Source organism: Melozone crissalis, unplaced genomic scaffold (genome assembly GCF_028551555.1).
Source record: "Melozone crissalis strain CALT ecotype California unplaced genomic scaffold, PUWL_Pcris_2 ptg000027l_1, whole genome shotgun sequence".
NCBI lineage: Eukaryota > Metazoa > Chordata > Aves > Passeriformes > Passerellidae > Melozone > Melozone crissalis.
This window is the reverse complement of record NW_026535805.1, coordinates 46,265,423-46,282,889: the sequence shown is the minus strand read 5'-3', so window position 1 is coordinate 46,282,889 and position 17,467 is coordinate 46,265,423. Positions and strand designations below refer to the sequence as shown.

The following is a 17,467-nucleotide window of genomic DNA, read 5'->3' as shown; positions in this document are numbered from 1 at the left end:
ATAGCAATCTGTGGAAGTACAGACATCTAAGCTTTTCCTTCATCACAGCTCTGCAAATTCCCAGCCAAATAAAATGTTTAAATGACATATAACTAAGCTTAGCTAAACACAACCATTTAGAGAAGTAATGCGAGGGAAGAAAAGACACATAATTCAGGATAATGCAATTTTATGGTAAATCTTACTAGCACATTACAATTAGTCTTTACAAAAATAGAGGATAATAACATACATAAACTATAAAGATAATTTAATTCTGTTCTAATACCTTTTTCAATTCTAGTTAGAATTCATTTTCTTAAAGTTTATCTTAGATTAAATGCTATAAAGCAATGAGTTGATGGATTAAGCATTATTAAAGTCATTCCATGAAAATCAAACAAATCCTAGAAATACTCTAGGGAAATATTTTAATACCATGTACCTGACTGTCATTTCAACACCAAGCTGCTGCACAGATGAAAGGTTTTCTTTCTTCACATCTGCATCCATGGCTAAAACAAAATAAATTAAATAAACTGTTACAAGAAATATGATTTGAACTGAATGCTAATGTAAAGTTCTTTCTGTGTATGAATATCAACTCTGGAGAACTGTCCCCTATTCAAAATTATTTTGGTAGTGTTTGGAAAGGAGTGACAAAAAATCTCCATTCTTCACAAGGTTTTTTTAAAAATGAAAATCACCCTTGTTTTAAGGAAATCTTCATGGCTCGTATGGTTATTATTACATTTACAGCAAGCAACATCTTTTTCAGCCCCATATCTTAGTAGAACTTCATCCTTTCTGGCCTAGAAATCAGAAAAGGCATACTATTCTGATCCACTTTCTACCATTCCAGAGGCCTTAAAATTTCCTAGCTGTAATTCCAACTTTATTAACAAAAATTCTATTCTGATATGAATCACAGAAAACTTTAAAACTGATAGATTTAATAAATTAATTAAATCCTATATTTACATGCATTTTTTCCTATGGTAAAATATACCCCATTTTCCGTAGTTGTTTAAATTAAAAATCCAAGCTAGAAAAAATTAATAAATAAGGATTTAAAGCAACCACTGCTGTAGCATTTCCTCAAAATTTTAAATTCTAAATTGAATTTTAAATGGGCATTTTCCCTATCAGGTACATGTTATCATCTAAGATAACTCTATCACAGATAAAAATTGCAGTCTTATAATATTATGAGTTACAAAGTTCAGGGAATAAACCTTGAATATATTTCTTTGAAAGTGCTGCTTAAAACCAGAAAGAAATGAAACAAATTAAAACCCTTATTAACTGAAAACATTTGTTTAAAATGTAAATAAGAGATACGTCAGCAGAAGTTAAAGTATTTTCATGTAAACAATAAATGCAAAAATCTAATTAAACAAATCACACAGTAACCTCTTATGTATTTTTTCTATATCCTCAGACAGAGAAATCAAAGTGAAGTATCCCCTGACTATTCATTTAGGTAAAGACTCTACGTTCCTGCCACATAAACAGGGACTAAGGTGGTAAAGATAAAATAGTTACAAGTTCAGGGAAGAAAGGACTCAAAGAGAAAACAAACAAACAAACAAACAAAACAAAAAAAAAACCCACCAAAACCCAAAAAAATAAGATTCAATCTGTTCATATCAGATGAAGTAGCGCAAAATTTTTATGAAGAAAATAATACAGCAAAATACACTCAACAATGAAGCAATAAAATTCAGCAGAGTAAGTATGGCAAGAATAAAACACCACTCTGTTTTATATTTTTCAGAGAACAATAATTTGTGTTAGCGTTGTGAGAAGTTAATGTTGTACCTTTGACAATATATTTATATGTAACAAATATCAACTGCTCTTTGAATAAAATTATCTTAATAATCTGATGGGACTGAAACAATAAACACACATTCAGAGAGGTTTTCTGCAATCCAAAGAACAGAAGTTCAAATATCTTTTGCATAGCATACCAGCAGCACAATCTTTGGAATAATACATATAACTTCACAGAGTATTTCAGTTAAAACCCCACGGAGATTACTGAAACATTTTTAACTTTTTACAGCTCCTGTTCCAAGTTACCTGTTTACTCAGGCTGCAATTGCCATATGAAGTCAATATATTTTCAAGTTTGTGTGTGCAAGTGGGAAGGCAAGAGGCATACATACATCCTAGGAAATAGGGGGAATTTAAATGAGCTGGCTGTGGCTAATGACTAATTCAGTCCTAACACCACCAAGTTTAATGGCAGCACAGGGCAAGGACAGGAATGATCTCTAAGCTCCATTGCAGTCCTGCTTCCACTTTGAGGTTGATCCTCTTGTGGGTGGCAATGCAGGTTTCCCAGTCCAGCAAGGGCGTAACAAAGAAAAGCTGTCACAGCCCACTGTGTGACCCCAGTGTCCGCCCTGTAACAGTTTACAGCAAGTACTGAATGCTCATTGTCCATCAACATTAAAAGAACACAACTGATTCACTGATTTTCATTGACTTCTGTTCTCTATTGTAACAATTTCTTAGTGGCTGGAAAGGGCTTTTCTTTTCCACCACACTTCCTTTTATATTTTTCTCTGTATTGTGAAGGAAGATAAAACTAACTTGAAGTCTGGACTGAATAATAATTCTCTAGCACACAGTACCTTACCAAGGCAAAACCTCTTGCTTTCAAACACCACTGTATTCCACATAATCGTAGCTCTGTACCCTCCTAATGCAAAAATTGTAGTTCTTTGTCCTGGGTCAAAAGTTTTTATTTTGCCTTTTGTTTATTACTTAACAAACTGGGAAGACTAGGCGTAAGAACACTGTAAAGTCATTTAGAATACACAAAGGACTACTTTCCACTGATTAAAAACTGGACCTAGAAACCTTAAATGCTCCATTAAACTTAGAAAAATGCTATGAAAAACAAGTGGAATGTTGCAATCCATGGACAAAAAGCTTTCTTGTTGGACTGTACTATTGTGATGATGTCCATATATCTGATTTAATGCACTGAGTTAATTTTATACAAAAATGCTTTGACAAATATTTTTCAATACACCTGATATAACTGTCTTGAAACACAAAAGGCTTCATAACAAAAAGGCATAGAGAAAAATCAATTCTCTAAATAAGAATGCCATTCATCGTCAAAGGCCAGACCACCTCTCTGAACTGTGAATTAATAATATGATACAGCACTCTGGCTATTATCAAATTGAATGAACAACATATTTTGGCAGCTTCCTTTTTATTTATCTTAAAGCAAAATAATCTATGCTGAACAGATATTTCACACTTTTTTTCTTTAAAAATGAAAAACACTGTAAAACATAAGCCAAAATTAAACTGGTATCTTGAAGGATATCGAAATTCTCTAGGATTTACAATTTAAGAAAATTCTTAGAAAGCACCTCAATGGGCAGCACTTTTCAAAATGTTTTGTGGCATTCAGGAGCACAAAAAGAGACTCCCATGAGGCATGATTTTTTAAATTATTAAACTCAGTCTATAGCTATAAGCACTCCGGCATAAATTAAACTGACATGCATAGTCCTATGGCATTCTTTCTGATCAACTTACACTTCAATTAAGTTTACAATTTATATTAAGGATTGCTTTCTTACTAATTTTTCCTCTTACCATGACAAAGCTTTTCTGTGGTTAATTCAGAAAATGGGCTACATAGCATTCATACTGAAATGACAGGATGCTAAGCTGAAACAGCTTTACAGCATATGTCATGTAACTTGTATGGTCTTTGGATAATATTTAATTTATTTCCCTGTTTAAAGTGCTGTTACACCAAAGCCACAACTGGCTTCCCTTTTGTCTTAAGTAAAAAATATTACTAAAGCTGTCACTCACAATATTGGTATAGGTCTTTCAGTTCCTGGTGCCCAGGCCACATGGTTTTATGTCTATATAAATAATTTTTGGAATATACTAATGGATGCTAAATTTTAACTTCAGTGACAATAAGAAAGATTAGGTTTCTTGCTATGGATGAAAAAGACTTTTGATTCAAAGAAAATATTTAAGTAAAGGTTCTGCAAACAGCTGAAAATACCATGACAGCCAGAGCCACCTGCATGATTCTCACAAATGCTTTAAAATACTTAGAAGTATATAGGTATATTTGCTATCAGATTTCTAATCTATGGCTTTGTCCATATAAACTGAAATTATGGAACTCATAATTTTTTTCCTTTGATTTATTATTTTTGTTAACAAACCAACAGGTTTTCACTTACTCTTCAACAGGTACCTAAATACTAACCCTGTCCATTGGCAGACACCCAGGCAGTCAATACTAATCTTTAAGCTATGCCAGTAACTATCTTTTCTCATTTTGATGTTCTTATGAAAGTTTTCTATTTTAAACATTATTTAGACTTGTGGCAGAGCAAAATTTATGAGTTTTTCTCCATAATCTGTTCTGCCATTTTGCTACTGTTTCTTCATGATGTCACTTCCTTCAACCAGGCTACTCATCTAGAACACTTCTGACAGTCTGACCTCACATTCATTGTTAGACATGTCTATACAATAATCCTTTTTCAAAGAGAAGTATTACTTTTGTTGGATTTGAACTGGGATTGGAGACAATGTAAACAAGATCCAAGAGTGACTGCTGGAGAATGGTGGTGACTTCTCAGAGGTAACCTTATGCACAATTCTAGTTTGACTGTCTGAAGTATTTGTTATGCCATCAGTACTCGTCATAACAATACAAGGCCAGAATACTGGTATCTAGAACTTCAACTTATGTAATGATCATCTCAAACACTCAAGCTGTTTCTGGCAACAGCTTCATTAAGAATGAACCACATTTTCCATCCAGTTACCTAAATTGGCAATGGGTAAAATGCTTTCTGACAACAGCACTTTCAAATGGTGGACAGTTTGAAGAAATGAATTTATCAAATGATGCAGAAAGAATGGAAAAATTCCCTTCCTTCTCCTTCCCTTTCAGCACAATTTCAGGTTGTAATCAGTGTTTCTCGTTTGCTGCTCCTCCTCAACAGCTCTATATTGATACATTTCCCCTGGTGTTTTTAAAATTTCTCAGTTTGTTACCTGACACACCTGACCCTCTGAAGATTAAGAGCTAATTAAATGCTAGAAAGCTCCTAGAGATTTCAGAGAAATCTCTGAGTCAGTGAGTCAGAGAACTTAGGCTTATCTAGGAGAAGAAACACACCATGACATTTGAGTTTTATGGCCAAGACCTGACATCCCGGAGTTACTGTCCCTTTGGCAGTAAATGGCAGAGCTGTTTCAGCTGTTTCAGAGACAAAGTCCAGTGGAAACAGAGGATTCGACTGCCAGGTCATCTGCAAAAGCAGAGCTCCCGAAAAAAAACCTGCTGAACACAAAAATTTGCAGCAGTCCCAAGTGTCTGCAGCACATCATGGTCTGCAACACACCATGGAGATCAATAAAGAAGCACAAGACACCAATACATTAAATGACTTCACATTTCTCTGATAAATGGGTTGTTTAAACCTTGAGAAAACTATGACATTTTCATGAAGCATTTCTGTTACATTGAACTAGAATTTGCTAACAGAAAGGGAAAAGGCTATTTTAGGAACTTCGTATACCTAATATATAATGCATGGTATTTACTACTACAGCAAATTTCAATTTCTTGCCATTTTATTACCTATTACAGCTAGACACCAAGGGTTTGGGTTTCAATGTTTTAGGGTTTATAAAGGAGAAAGAAAACATAAAAGTAAACTAGGAATTATTAATTCTAGGAAAGGGGACAGACAGAGATCATCAACATATGCACAGATTCAGTCATCTGAATAAGCACCACAGCAGTATTGTTGCTGCTAGCAGAAAGTAAACTTCATGTAAGATTTGTGTCACTGTTTATAATTGAATATTGCAACTGCATAGTTTTTTATCAGATATTTTTTCCTTTTCTCTTATCTTGAAAATGGTAACAACCCAATCTAATTTAATTTTTCCATATTTGCAAATTTTATAAGAGACTGAAATCCTAAGGGGTTCCACGACAGATGGATGACTGTGTCATTCTAATTACAACTAGCTACAGGTTTACAAGGCTGTCATTTTTTTAAGATAATCAAATTCTAATTTCAGGAAACATGATAAACGCTGAATATCTATGTGCTGTACTGAATCCACTTTCATGCAAAATGTGACTTTTCTTCATTGAAATGAAACAATTATTAGAAACCGGCTTTCAGTTCCTCAGATCCAAATTTATTTTGTTACCTTCTAACAACTCATTAGCTTTACCTCATACCAAAAAAGTCTCTACTGTAACTAGTTTGAGGATTTAGGTTAGATGGCTCTTACAGGAGGATATGAAATACTGTGAAATAACATGGCATTCAATAATTGTCCTTGAAGCAATTGCAATGCTTCATAAAAACTACCAGAAAACCTTGGGAAATGTATAGAAATCTGGCCTATCATTATTAAATCAGTGAGAAATCTAATTTTAAACAAATAAGGTCTGATAAAGATTTGAGTGTGCTTTGTTGTCCCTTTGGTACAAACATAGAAAGCACAATGCATCCTGGGTTCTCAATGCACATCACCCTCCCTTCATAGGAAGGCCATACTGTTTATTTTATGATGTAAAAAAGAACCCAAAATGAACATAATTGTAGCTATTTGGCCCATTCCTAAAATCATATCCTTTTACTGTTTCAGAGTAGAATTAGAATATGATCACAGATTCAGTTTTAGAGCCAGACTTTTGTTTCATGTCAATCAGCATGAATTTACTGGCCTAAACTAACTTCCCTCATTAACCTTTATGGCTACACCTGTCTGGAAAAGGTGCTATGAACACTTAATAACTGTTTTCCTATAAAAGTTAAAATAAACCTTTGATGATACATGGTGTTTACCTGAGCAACACTTTTCTGGGCTAGAGAACTCTTCACAGAAGAAGTCTGTGATAATGCTGTTGCTCACAGGGAAAGAACTCAACAGGGCATCACCAGCCCTCTGTCTACCTCTTACCACCAGATTACTGACTAGTCTTGAGAAGACTTCTTATTCTCCCATTTCCAAGCTTTTATTCATTAAAGCACATGGAATATCAAAAGCATTTGCACATGAAAACTCTTTCTTAGACAACCCATTAAATGCTGGAGACTTTATTTGATAACCGAACAGGCAAACTTATCCAGAATTAATGCCTAGTAGTGCCTGTATAAGACCCAAAAACACTCTCTCATACAGAAAATACAAAAATAAATATTAGACAGAGTTGGTTTATCATTAAAAGAAAAACTTTAAGGCTCAAGAAAACCAAGAACTGAGGTTTTCACTACGTTATCTTTGGTTTTGTATCTACTCTTTTGGATTTTTCATTCTAGATAATTAATTGAACCTGCAATTATCTAGGGATTTTTTCACTTTGTTTTCTTCGAAGCTGACATTAAATTTTAGATAAATAATGCAGTGGATACCACCTCTGTCTAATCAGTGGTTCGTGGTGAAATCAATTAAATAGAAGATCTAAGTTGAACCTTCCTGAATGTATTTTAAATCCCAACTTTGACCAGAAGTTTGAGACGAGTGGTTTAAAAGTAAGGTACTTGATGAGTAAGGGAATGGAGTAAGGCCTACTCCTTTTCTTTAGAGGTCTTTCACATTAGATGGAAGCATAATTAAGGAAGAGCAGACTTGCTGTTTTTGCTGGGCAAGGCATCCATTCACAGTCAGATTTTTCTTCTTCCTCTTGTTAGTTTTTACATGTTTAGCTTTTAAAGGAACAACCAAAATTATTATCTGAATTAGGAAGTCTCAGAAATATGCAATTAGCAAGCCTTTTGAGTCAATGGAATTGCTTTATTGCTCATTATGCCTCATGAGAAATTGAAAAGTAAGACAAGACAAATATCTTGTCCTTGACAAAGATATCAGTATCTTTTAAGAAAAAATAAAATTGTGATCGAAATAACTGTCTCATCAACAACTGTCTTCATAAAGCAAAGAGACAGATTCTCAAATGAAATTAAGGGTACCCTGTTAGCAAGTTTTTGGAAGGTAAAGGCCACTAAATATAAAGAAAGACAGCTTCTAAAATTTCAAAAGGGGTTTTATGCTTTGAAACTTCAAAGGCAGGCCCCAAATCTCCAAGGATACTATATCTGCATCCTATGGATAGGAGAGTAAAATATCAGTATAAACAAGAGACTCTCCCCAAAGCAGGCTTGATTCTCCATAGTTAGTAACAGAATGTACTCTAAATGGCTGAACTACAACCTGAGAGAAGAGTCACAGACAAACAGTGAAGAATGAAAGCGCATCTTCCAGCAGATATTAACATTGGTTCTAAATCTTCTAATTTTACCAGTGCTTCAAAGTATTAAAACACATTAATTTACACTCAGGATAAATCAACGTTATCATTCATCCTTTATTCCTGGCTGTAAGCACAACATCTGTACAAAACTAACACTCAGGTTACTCTGGCAACAATAACAGTTCTTTAATACATATCCCTTAATACAATATAAAGTGTATATCTTTGTGGGGCTTTCAAAGGTGAGACAGATTGCTTACACAATCTTAAATATTTATGCCACCAGCTTTGCAAATCATTTATAATAGGTGTCAACAAATACTCTGAATCTCATCCTCACCTGCTCTGCATCTTCCTCTTTCCATTTTACGCACAGAAATGTGAAAGCCCATCACTAATAATTATCTGTTCTGTTCACTCAAGCACATAATTTTCTTCTCCAAAGTGAGGTATTTCCCAACAGTGAAGTAGAGAATTTTTGAGCTGTTAAAGAACATTTTAAACAACCCCCAAAATGATACAGATACATTTAGAAGAAAGGCAATTTAAATATGAAGAAGCTGCATGGCAATAAATTATTAGGAGACTGACCTTTATAGCTTCCTGTGCTGAAATAACAATCTGTTTTGCTTTCAGAAAGATGTGACACGAACTTTTCAATTAATTCTGCCAAAACTGCAAGAAGTAAAAACTCATTAAAAATTAGAGGCAACAAACAAAATATGGAACTACGTCACCTAACTAAATGACAATGTATGGGAAAGTAAAGCTATTTAAATTCCTGCATATTTATTCATATTTTTATGGGGAAACAACTCAAAACATGCATTGCATTTTTACATTCCTAACACCATTCCTAACTTAAATTAAATTTTAATAGTTTTACTGAGAATATATTCAGTGTAAACAGAAAGAGAATCTCATATTATCTTCATATCCTCCACGGATTACTTCAGAATTTGTTACATGGTTTCAATATGAAATGAAAATTAACTATAATTAAACTATAATATCTCACCACATTTGTCTGTGTATAGAGACAGGAAAGGAAAACAATAAAATGAACAAACCACAAAACCAACCAACCAACCAACCAAATACCCCAAATAAACTCAACAACCCACACAGAACAAAAAGCTGACACCATCCCAAAATTATGCTAACAAAAGCACATGAAGTTTAAGGGCTGTTTCCAACAAACATCAATATAAAACTACCTATGCCATCACAAGATAAAAATTATTCACTTAAATTTATGCAATAGGAGTATTTAATTTTGGAAATTCTGCATCTAATGATGGCCATAATGTTCTTTTTCAGTTCTTGCTATGGAACTTTGTGTCTGCAGGCACTGCACAGCTAAGCCCGATGCTGACACCTGTTCACTATGGAGGCAATCTTATCTCCCACCTTGATAGGATGTTAGCCAGGAAGTTAGCAAGACCTCTCAGTGACAAATCATTATCCAAACTGTCCCTGATGCCTCAATTCCCCAAGTCTGAGGCTATGGCAACTGAACACAACACCATTCAAGTTTAAACAAAGGTTACAAGGAAGCCTTTACACCAACTACACAGAGGAGGCCCACATGAGGAAGCCATATTAGGAATTTAGGATAGGAACAATGAACTTCTTTTATGAGTAAATGCTATCCTAAAACACCTGCTGTTGGCTCCATAAAGAGGATAAAAAGCATACAGATATGCATACTGATACTTCTCACAAGAATGAAAAGCAAGGGAGCATATTTAGAGAGTAACAACTGCTGCCACCTGTGGGATTTCCTGTTTAAACACCATGTTACCATTTCCCTGGCAGCACTTCCAGCTAATAGCAACGAAGCTTCAGCTCCTCTTCCCCCATTCTTGCACGTAACTCCAGGAACCCACTGTCCAGGTGGGTTTGCTGGTTTTAAACTGAATAGTTCAAAGAACCATAGAATGGCAGGGGTTGGAAGGGACCATAAGGAACACCCAGTACCACTGGTACCAGTACCAGTACACTGTTTAAGCAGACAGTGGTAGGAGCAGCCTGCAGCAGCACAAGTGAGGCAGAGCAGCGACACATGCTGGAGGTGGCAACAGAGTAAGCCAGAAACCTCCTGAGCAAGCCATGATGACAGGAAAAGTGACACAAGCAGTTAAAGAGCAGTGCATGCTCTTTTGGGAATGAGGAGGAGGAGGAGAAAGACAGAATTTCCACCCACACTCTGATGCTTGTTATGCCAGAAAAACAATTCAAAAAAAGATATAATAAAGATAATTAATTCTTCTTCCAATTATTTTAAGCTAACATACTGACATTAAATCACAATCTTTTTTGTCTTGATTAATTGCCTAAAATATTTACAGAAATTACACTGAATGAGTCCAAAAAAAGTTTTTAAAAGGTTGTGTTTTGGTAATGCTAAAGAAGTTTCACTACAACAGCTAAACATGAATTTACTGTTAGAGTTCCAACTCCAATGGTAGCAAAATTAATTTTGGATTGCAAGGGACTACTAAATTAAAACTAAAAACCTACATGTGTAATTTATATTCTTATGCACTTTTACACTGAAATGAAACTGCTAATTAAATATAACATAGCTACTTTTAATCATGGTTAATAAAACACATGGGGCTAAAAAAAGCAATTTACTTTACAGAAGAGTAACAATTTATTCTTTTTTGAAGAATATACAAACTCACTAATCCTCACTAATATGCTTAGTGGAATTTGGCTCACAAACAATATAACAAGTATTTATGTAAAATGAGCAAACATGTCTATTCCTGCAACTGCAGACAGCAAAAAGCAGAAATTAGACTTTAAGTTTGTAATTAGCTATATATTTACTATTGACTATTAGTACAGTGATTACTGAAATATGCCATACTATAATGATAAATGAGAACTATGTTAAGACTAAAATATCCCATAATTCAGAAAATTTAAAACCAGGTTGGCACATTGTACATTTCTTCTCTTTTTGTTATAAGCCAACCACATGCTTGACCTAGCAGGTGAATACTTCAATTCTAATACAAGTGAGAGTTCAATGGCTAAGTAATATTCTGAAATTCAAGCACTAAATTCATTCCCACCATTTGAAAGTGTTTATCTAAGTGCCTATCAGGATATTTGAAAATATTTTCATTGAGTTTGAGAGAAGACACACAAGAACGTGTCTCAAAACACAAGCGGTTAATAGTTAAATAAATGGTTTTCACAGGACACTGCCTTTTCCAAAGGAATGTCCATGTGAAATGACAAGTAGCTATTTAAATTTTTTTCTTTTAATACTACATCATTTAGCTGCCATTTGGACACCACTGTAGAAACTGGTTCAATGATTCTTCATTTAACTGGAAAACTAGAAAAAAGACATTTAGGCAGGTTCATTGTTCAGTACAGTCAGTATTGCTGGGAAAGTTGAAATTTTCAGGTAAAGTTTATGTGGCTTACCAACACAGTGAAAATGTTAATTTTTTTAAATTATGGTAGCTTGGATGTGTTAGTATTGAAGTTTTTAAGATTCTAGAAATAATCTCATGGAAATTTAATTCTTACACAAAAAATAAACATAATTTTAATTTCGGTGTGTGTCATCATATACAAAATAAAGATAAATGCTTTTAAATTTCTTAAATTACTGCAGTATGCTTATAAAATGCCTACTTTCCTCCAGGATTTTATTTTTCCTTGAAGAGGTAGTGTACAACAGAAGGTAACTGAAACAGCGTCAAAACTGAAAAAGAATACTGCTTTAAAAAAAGCATGTGGTTAAAACTGTTTTAATAGGTAACAACCATGAGCACTAACTTAATTCCTACTCTGAAAGTTTTAAGTAAAAAGGTCAAGAAGTAAAAATCATCAGACTTTTAAAAATCCTCTAACTACTGCAACTGGATCATGTTCTATGATCCAGATGTTTCAAAGGAGTTTAAAAGAAAATACAAAGGATTTTTTTAACAGCAGTTCTGCTCTCAGGCACAAGGTGTGACTCTTGGGGATGGTCCTGTGCAGGGCCAGGGGTTGGACTCAATGATCCTTGACAGTCTCCAACTCTGCTGAGTGGAAGGGATTCTGTGGTTTTGTGACTTCTGTTAGAGGCTAGAAATTCAAGAGTGAACATCTTGGACAGATTATTTTTTTGCAAGAGTAGTGTCAGAATTTTCAACTCCATCAACCATACTTCAGTTTAATAAGTATATGAAAAACAGAGTTAGCAATTCCATTACTGATGGCAAGAACAAGGAGAACTTTCAATTATTGTACATTAAAATGACAAATGAACAACCTACATTTTCTCTGGAAAGAAGAAAACAAGACAATAAAAATTCTTACAGTGCTTCCATTAGAGATGAACATTGCATATGTTATATAAATATACAAGTATTTTCTTTATTACTGGAAAAAACTAGCCCTTCAAACCAAACCAAATCTTTACACACCTGCACAGACATTCATGTGCACTCACGTGCCACTGCTTACAGTGGCTCCAAACTGATTTGTGGGTCAGAAGAAAGAATTTGTGATCTGCAATTGTTTTTTCTGCATAACATAAAGACCCACTGTTTCACTCAAATTCTAACAAGCTTCCTTGGAAAATCAAGGACATAAAAATAAAAAACACAAACATCTAATTTGTATTATTCTAAAAACTTCTTTGAAAATACAATATCAGCATTTTGTTATCCTGAACTAAAACAACTACAACAGTATACAGCAGTTATGGGTTCTTTATCCTATGGGGAAAGTCCTGCAGTTAGTTGCAACTTTTTGTTGCAATTGCTAAAGACTGCAGCACACATACATCACAAACAATAACACTGCCTCAAAGGCTCACTCTATTTTTTGTCAACCTGTTTTGATAGAGCTATCTCAGATGATGCAGAGCTCACAAAATATTAAAGGATTCCAGAACACTGTGTTTACTGTAACCACTCTGCTTCCATCAAACATTTCATTTAAAAAAGCGGGAGAAAATTCCTGTTTTACAGTGAGTTCTCACATGCAAGTTCAAGAGCTGCTGTATTTTCTTTTCTTGGTTGGTTGGTTTTTATTAAGAAAAAACAATTTGGAGGTAAATTAATAAGCCCTAAAGAATATTGGAGATCTAAATCCAGATGCTCAGGGAGATAGGTGATGGAAAATCTGAAAGACTCTATGGAGCAAGTAATTTTAGCCGAGTTTACTATCCCTACCCACATCACATATGAATATAAAGCTTGAGAAGAACAGGATTTGGGGACAGAATATCTCATTATGAAGGGAAAAATGTTAGCATATAATTGATATCATCTCTGCAACACCCTTAATTTATTTTGCTTTGGGTTTAAAGTCTCCTAAAAGAAGAGTGGAATAAGCATGTTGAATCTGCCCAGAAGTCAGATGCTGATACAATGTTAACTGGGAACAGATGAAAAAAGAAGTTTCTGGAATAGAAAACAACATTCTGCCATATCTGAAGTACAAAAAGGAGGAGATAATTGAAAAAGGCATGGTTGAAATAGTCAAGATGAGATTCTGGTTCAAGAGAAAAAAAAAACCAAAACCACAAGCCACCTCTCAGTCATGTGAACTATTTGAACATGCACTATGCTAAGCCTAGATTCATACAGAATAATAACTTTCTACATAAACCTAAGGTTTTATTCAGAGGAGTTGATTTGCCTGCTTCTTTTTCTGCCAAAGCTTAGATGCAAATACACAGAGATTTCTTTTCTAGATGTACTAAAGACACTTGAGGGAGGCAACAAATCTTGTAATGAGTAGTCCAAAAGAAGCCAAGACATAACCTGGCCAAAGGCTCTCCCCATGGTTCTCTTGCTGGTAAGTGACCCAAAGAAAACAAGGAGCTATACACCCTAACACCCACAGATCTGTGGCACCTTTAGGGAAGGAATGACTGGAAGAATATCTTTGTCATCGCTTATTGTGCTTACAACACCAGACTGTAGGAGCTGATTGTCTACAATGTTTTGTGTTAGGAGACCAAGAAAATTCCCAGACTTTCAGTCCTGATGTATTAAAAGACATGCAAGCCTGGGAAGGTTTGTATCTCCTTTTAGTAGTTCAATAAAGCCTTTCAAAAAACAGATTTCAATGTTTGAGAACAGAAATTACTTAAAAGCTGCAGTCAGAGGTGATGCTTTAGCAGAGAAAACACCAGTCTAAGGACATCTCAAAAGCAATGCATTACCAGAGCATTTAGCACAAAAGTATTGACCAAGTTGATGGGAGAGTAATCGACATGGGAAGGATGAATTGCAGATATTGATACTGTACAGTTTGCTCAAGAATTTTTTGATGGAGTTCAAGCAAGTTCTATAGATTCAGCAGCTGGTAATCCTTACACCAGATCACAGAATATTTTTAACAAATCTATACACACTACTCCATACAGTCCTTGAGTCTAATGTTATCTTCTCCCATTATATTCTGGTTTAATTCCTGTTAATGTCTGTCCCCCTTAGAATGGGCCCAGTAAAGAAAGCACAAGTGTACATCTTTGTTCTGTAAACCATGGAGATTGCTCCATCTGTAACTATAGAGAAAATTTTGATTTCTGGGCATCTGGACTGAAGTCTCTCACTCCTCTGAAATTCAGGAGAGCTTTGCAAGCTGCAAAAGATGCACAGCTGTCTCTTGTAAAGTGGATTCAGTGAACATGATGTTGTCTCAAACCACAGAGCTGCAGATATTTTGCTGCTTCTGAAATATCTCCAAGCAGATACAGAACATCTGAAGAGATCTGCAACAGCCAGTTGTATTAACTGCTTATCTAAATAACATTAAGGGAAACCTTGGGCACCTGTAAACAAGTTAGACTACATACTGACCATAATCAGAACTCCTATAGGAACAGAAGCCTGAAATTTCTGAGAACACTTCACTTCTTTATGGCTACACAAGCTTATATATCACAAGGGAATTATTATGTCTTACTTCAGATGATTTATGTCATTTGGATGATCTGTGGTTTTGCTTTGGCTGCTTTGGTTTTTTAACTGAGCTATAGCACTGCTCCTGCACGATCATACTGTTCATTAGAAATGCATATGAAAATTAAGAAAAACCTGAATGAACGAATTCTTTGATGTTTAGTATGGCTTAATTCTGATATTTTTTTAAAGAAATTGCCCATTAATATAATTTCCCAACCTATGTTAAGTCATTCACTAATCTCTGAGAAAAGTCTGTTTTCCTTCAGGCTTTCATTTTCATTTTCTCAGTATCTCAATAATGGACCCTTTAAAGATCTGGAACAAAGACTTGTATTTGAGCCCTCTTTCTCTGTCAAGTTTCACTGACAACATAGAGGGATAATAGTCATTAAGTGAAAAATAGGACATAAAATGCATAAACGTTGATTTCTTGGGGAAATACCACTGAAATAGTTTTCATAGTCAACACAAAATTATGGACTACTTGTATAGATAATGTACTCCTCAACGAAAATAACTAGAGTTGCTTAACGTCTTTTGTCTGCTTTCTTTGTTAAACCTCTTAAGTCATACTCACTTGGTCCACTGATGCTATCTGGTCTGGTTTTCATGACTTTGCAGAACTGTTTTCTACAAATTTCTGCCCACCCAGTTGGCTTGTCTGGACTTCTTAAGAGTTTTAAGAGCTTGTCAAGATCTTTATCTAGAAGAAATGAAAAATTAGTGTTATTCTATAACAATCATACACTGACAAAATAGTTTGAGTTGAAAGGGACCTCAAAGATCATGTAGCCCCAACTCCATTGCCACATGTATTTCTGGCAGACCTCATAAGAAAAGACTACATAAATATGCCTTTTCCTAAGACAATTAAACTGGAGAAGCAGTCCTAAAACTGATGACATTCTTCTTTATATAAAACATCCTATTTACTGATGGGATTTTGTGCTTATTTTGGCTGGGGTAGAATCAATTTTCTTCACATGGCTGGTATGGGGCTATGCTTTGGATTTGTGCTGCAGATAATCTGGAGGTGATAATCCAGAGATGTTCTAGAGATCTGTGTCAGCAGAGCACAGCTTATACAGATTTGGCCTTTGCTGCTTTCCTACTGCTACCCCAGCAAGGAGGCCAGGGGTGCATGGGAAACTGGGAGGAGACAAAGCTGGCACAGGGGACCCAAACTGACCAAAGAGGTATTTTATACCATATGACATGGTCAGTGTATTGAGTCGGGGGAAGAAAAAGGAAGGGGAGGAACATTCTGAGTCACGTTGACATGATGACAGTTGACATGGTGGTGTTCAAAGGCTGGACTCAATGATATCTGAGGTCTTTTCAAACCTAACTATTTCTGTGATTGCATTTGTCTCCCTAAGTAACCATTACAGGTGATGGGGTCCTGCTTTCCCGCAGATGGCTGAACACCTGCCTGCCACCTGGATGCAGTGAATTAATTTTGCTTTGCCTGTGTGCATGGCTTTTGCTTTTCTATTATACAATCACATAATAAGCCAAGCTGGAAGGCACCCATCAGAATCATTGAGTTCAACTCCTGGCCCTATTCAGAGCACCCCAAAAGTCACACCGTGTGCCTGAGAGTGTTGTTCAAACACTTCTTGAACTCATAAAGGCTTGTTGCTGTGACCATTGCCTCAAGAAGCCTGTACCAGTACCCAACCACCCTCTGGATGAATAGCATTTTCCGGATGTCTACTCTAAACCTGCCCTGACTCAGCATCATACCATTTGCTCAAATCCTGTCATTGATCACAAGCATGAAAAGATCAGTGCCTGCACTTCCACTTGTAAGGATTTTGAGGACCACAGTGAGGTCTCCTCCAGGCTGAACAGACCAAATGACCTCAACCACTCTGCATTAGGCTCCCCCTTCAGACATTCACCATCCTTGATGCCTCTTCTGGACACTCTCTTATGGCTTAATGTCTTTTTTATGTTGTGGTGCCCAAAACTGCCCCCAGCACAGGACAATCCCCTCCTTGCCCAGCTGACAATGCTGTGCCTGATGCCCCCCAGGACATAGTTGGCTCTCTTGGCTGCCAGGGCACTTGGTAACTACCAGGTAACTTGGCTCCCAGAGTCCTTGATGCTGCTATGAAATACTTTCTGGCCATCTGGAGGAGAAAAATAAAGATGGTATCTGACACAAAGCAAATGCACATGCATTCACTCCAGCTGTGTACGATCCCTCTGCTGTTAGACCATTAATATTACTCATTTTTCCTGTTTGCAAGTACTTTGCTTGTTA

At 35.6% G+C, this 17,467-nt stretch overlaps 1 protein-coding gene across 2 annotated transcripts in view; it reads right to left on the bottom strand.

Annotated features, from left to right (window-relative positions):
* Nucleotides 1-17,467, bottom strand: part of TBC1D32 (TBC1 domain family member 32) — a 74,376-nt gene that overhangs the window by 8,082 nt on the left and 48,827 nt on the right. For both annotated transcript variants that reach the window (XM_054279112.1, XM_054279113.1), the window contains exons 27-29: nucleotides 15,776-15,901; nucleotides 8,858-8,941; nucleotides 425-494 (exon numbers count right to left, since the gene is read on the bottom strand). In XM_054279112.1, the coding sequence (XP_054135087.1) occupies nucleotides 425-494; nucleotides 8,858-8,941; nucleotides 15,776-15,901 (280 nt within the window). The remainder of the gene's footprint in view (nucleotides 1-424; nucleotides 495-8,857; nucleotides 8,942-15,775; nucleotides 15,902-17,467) is intronic.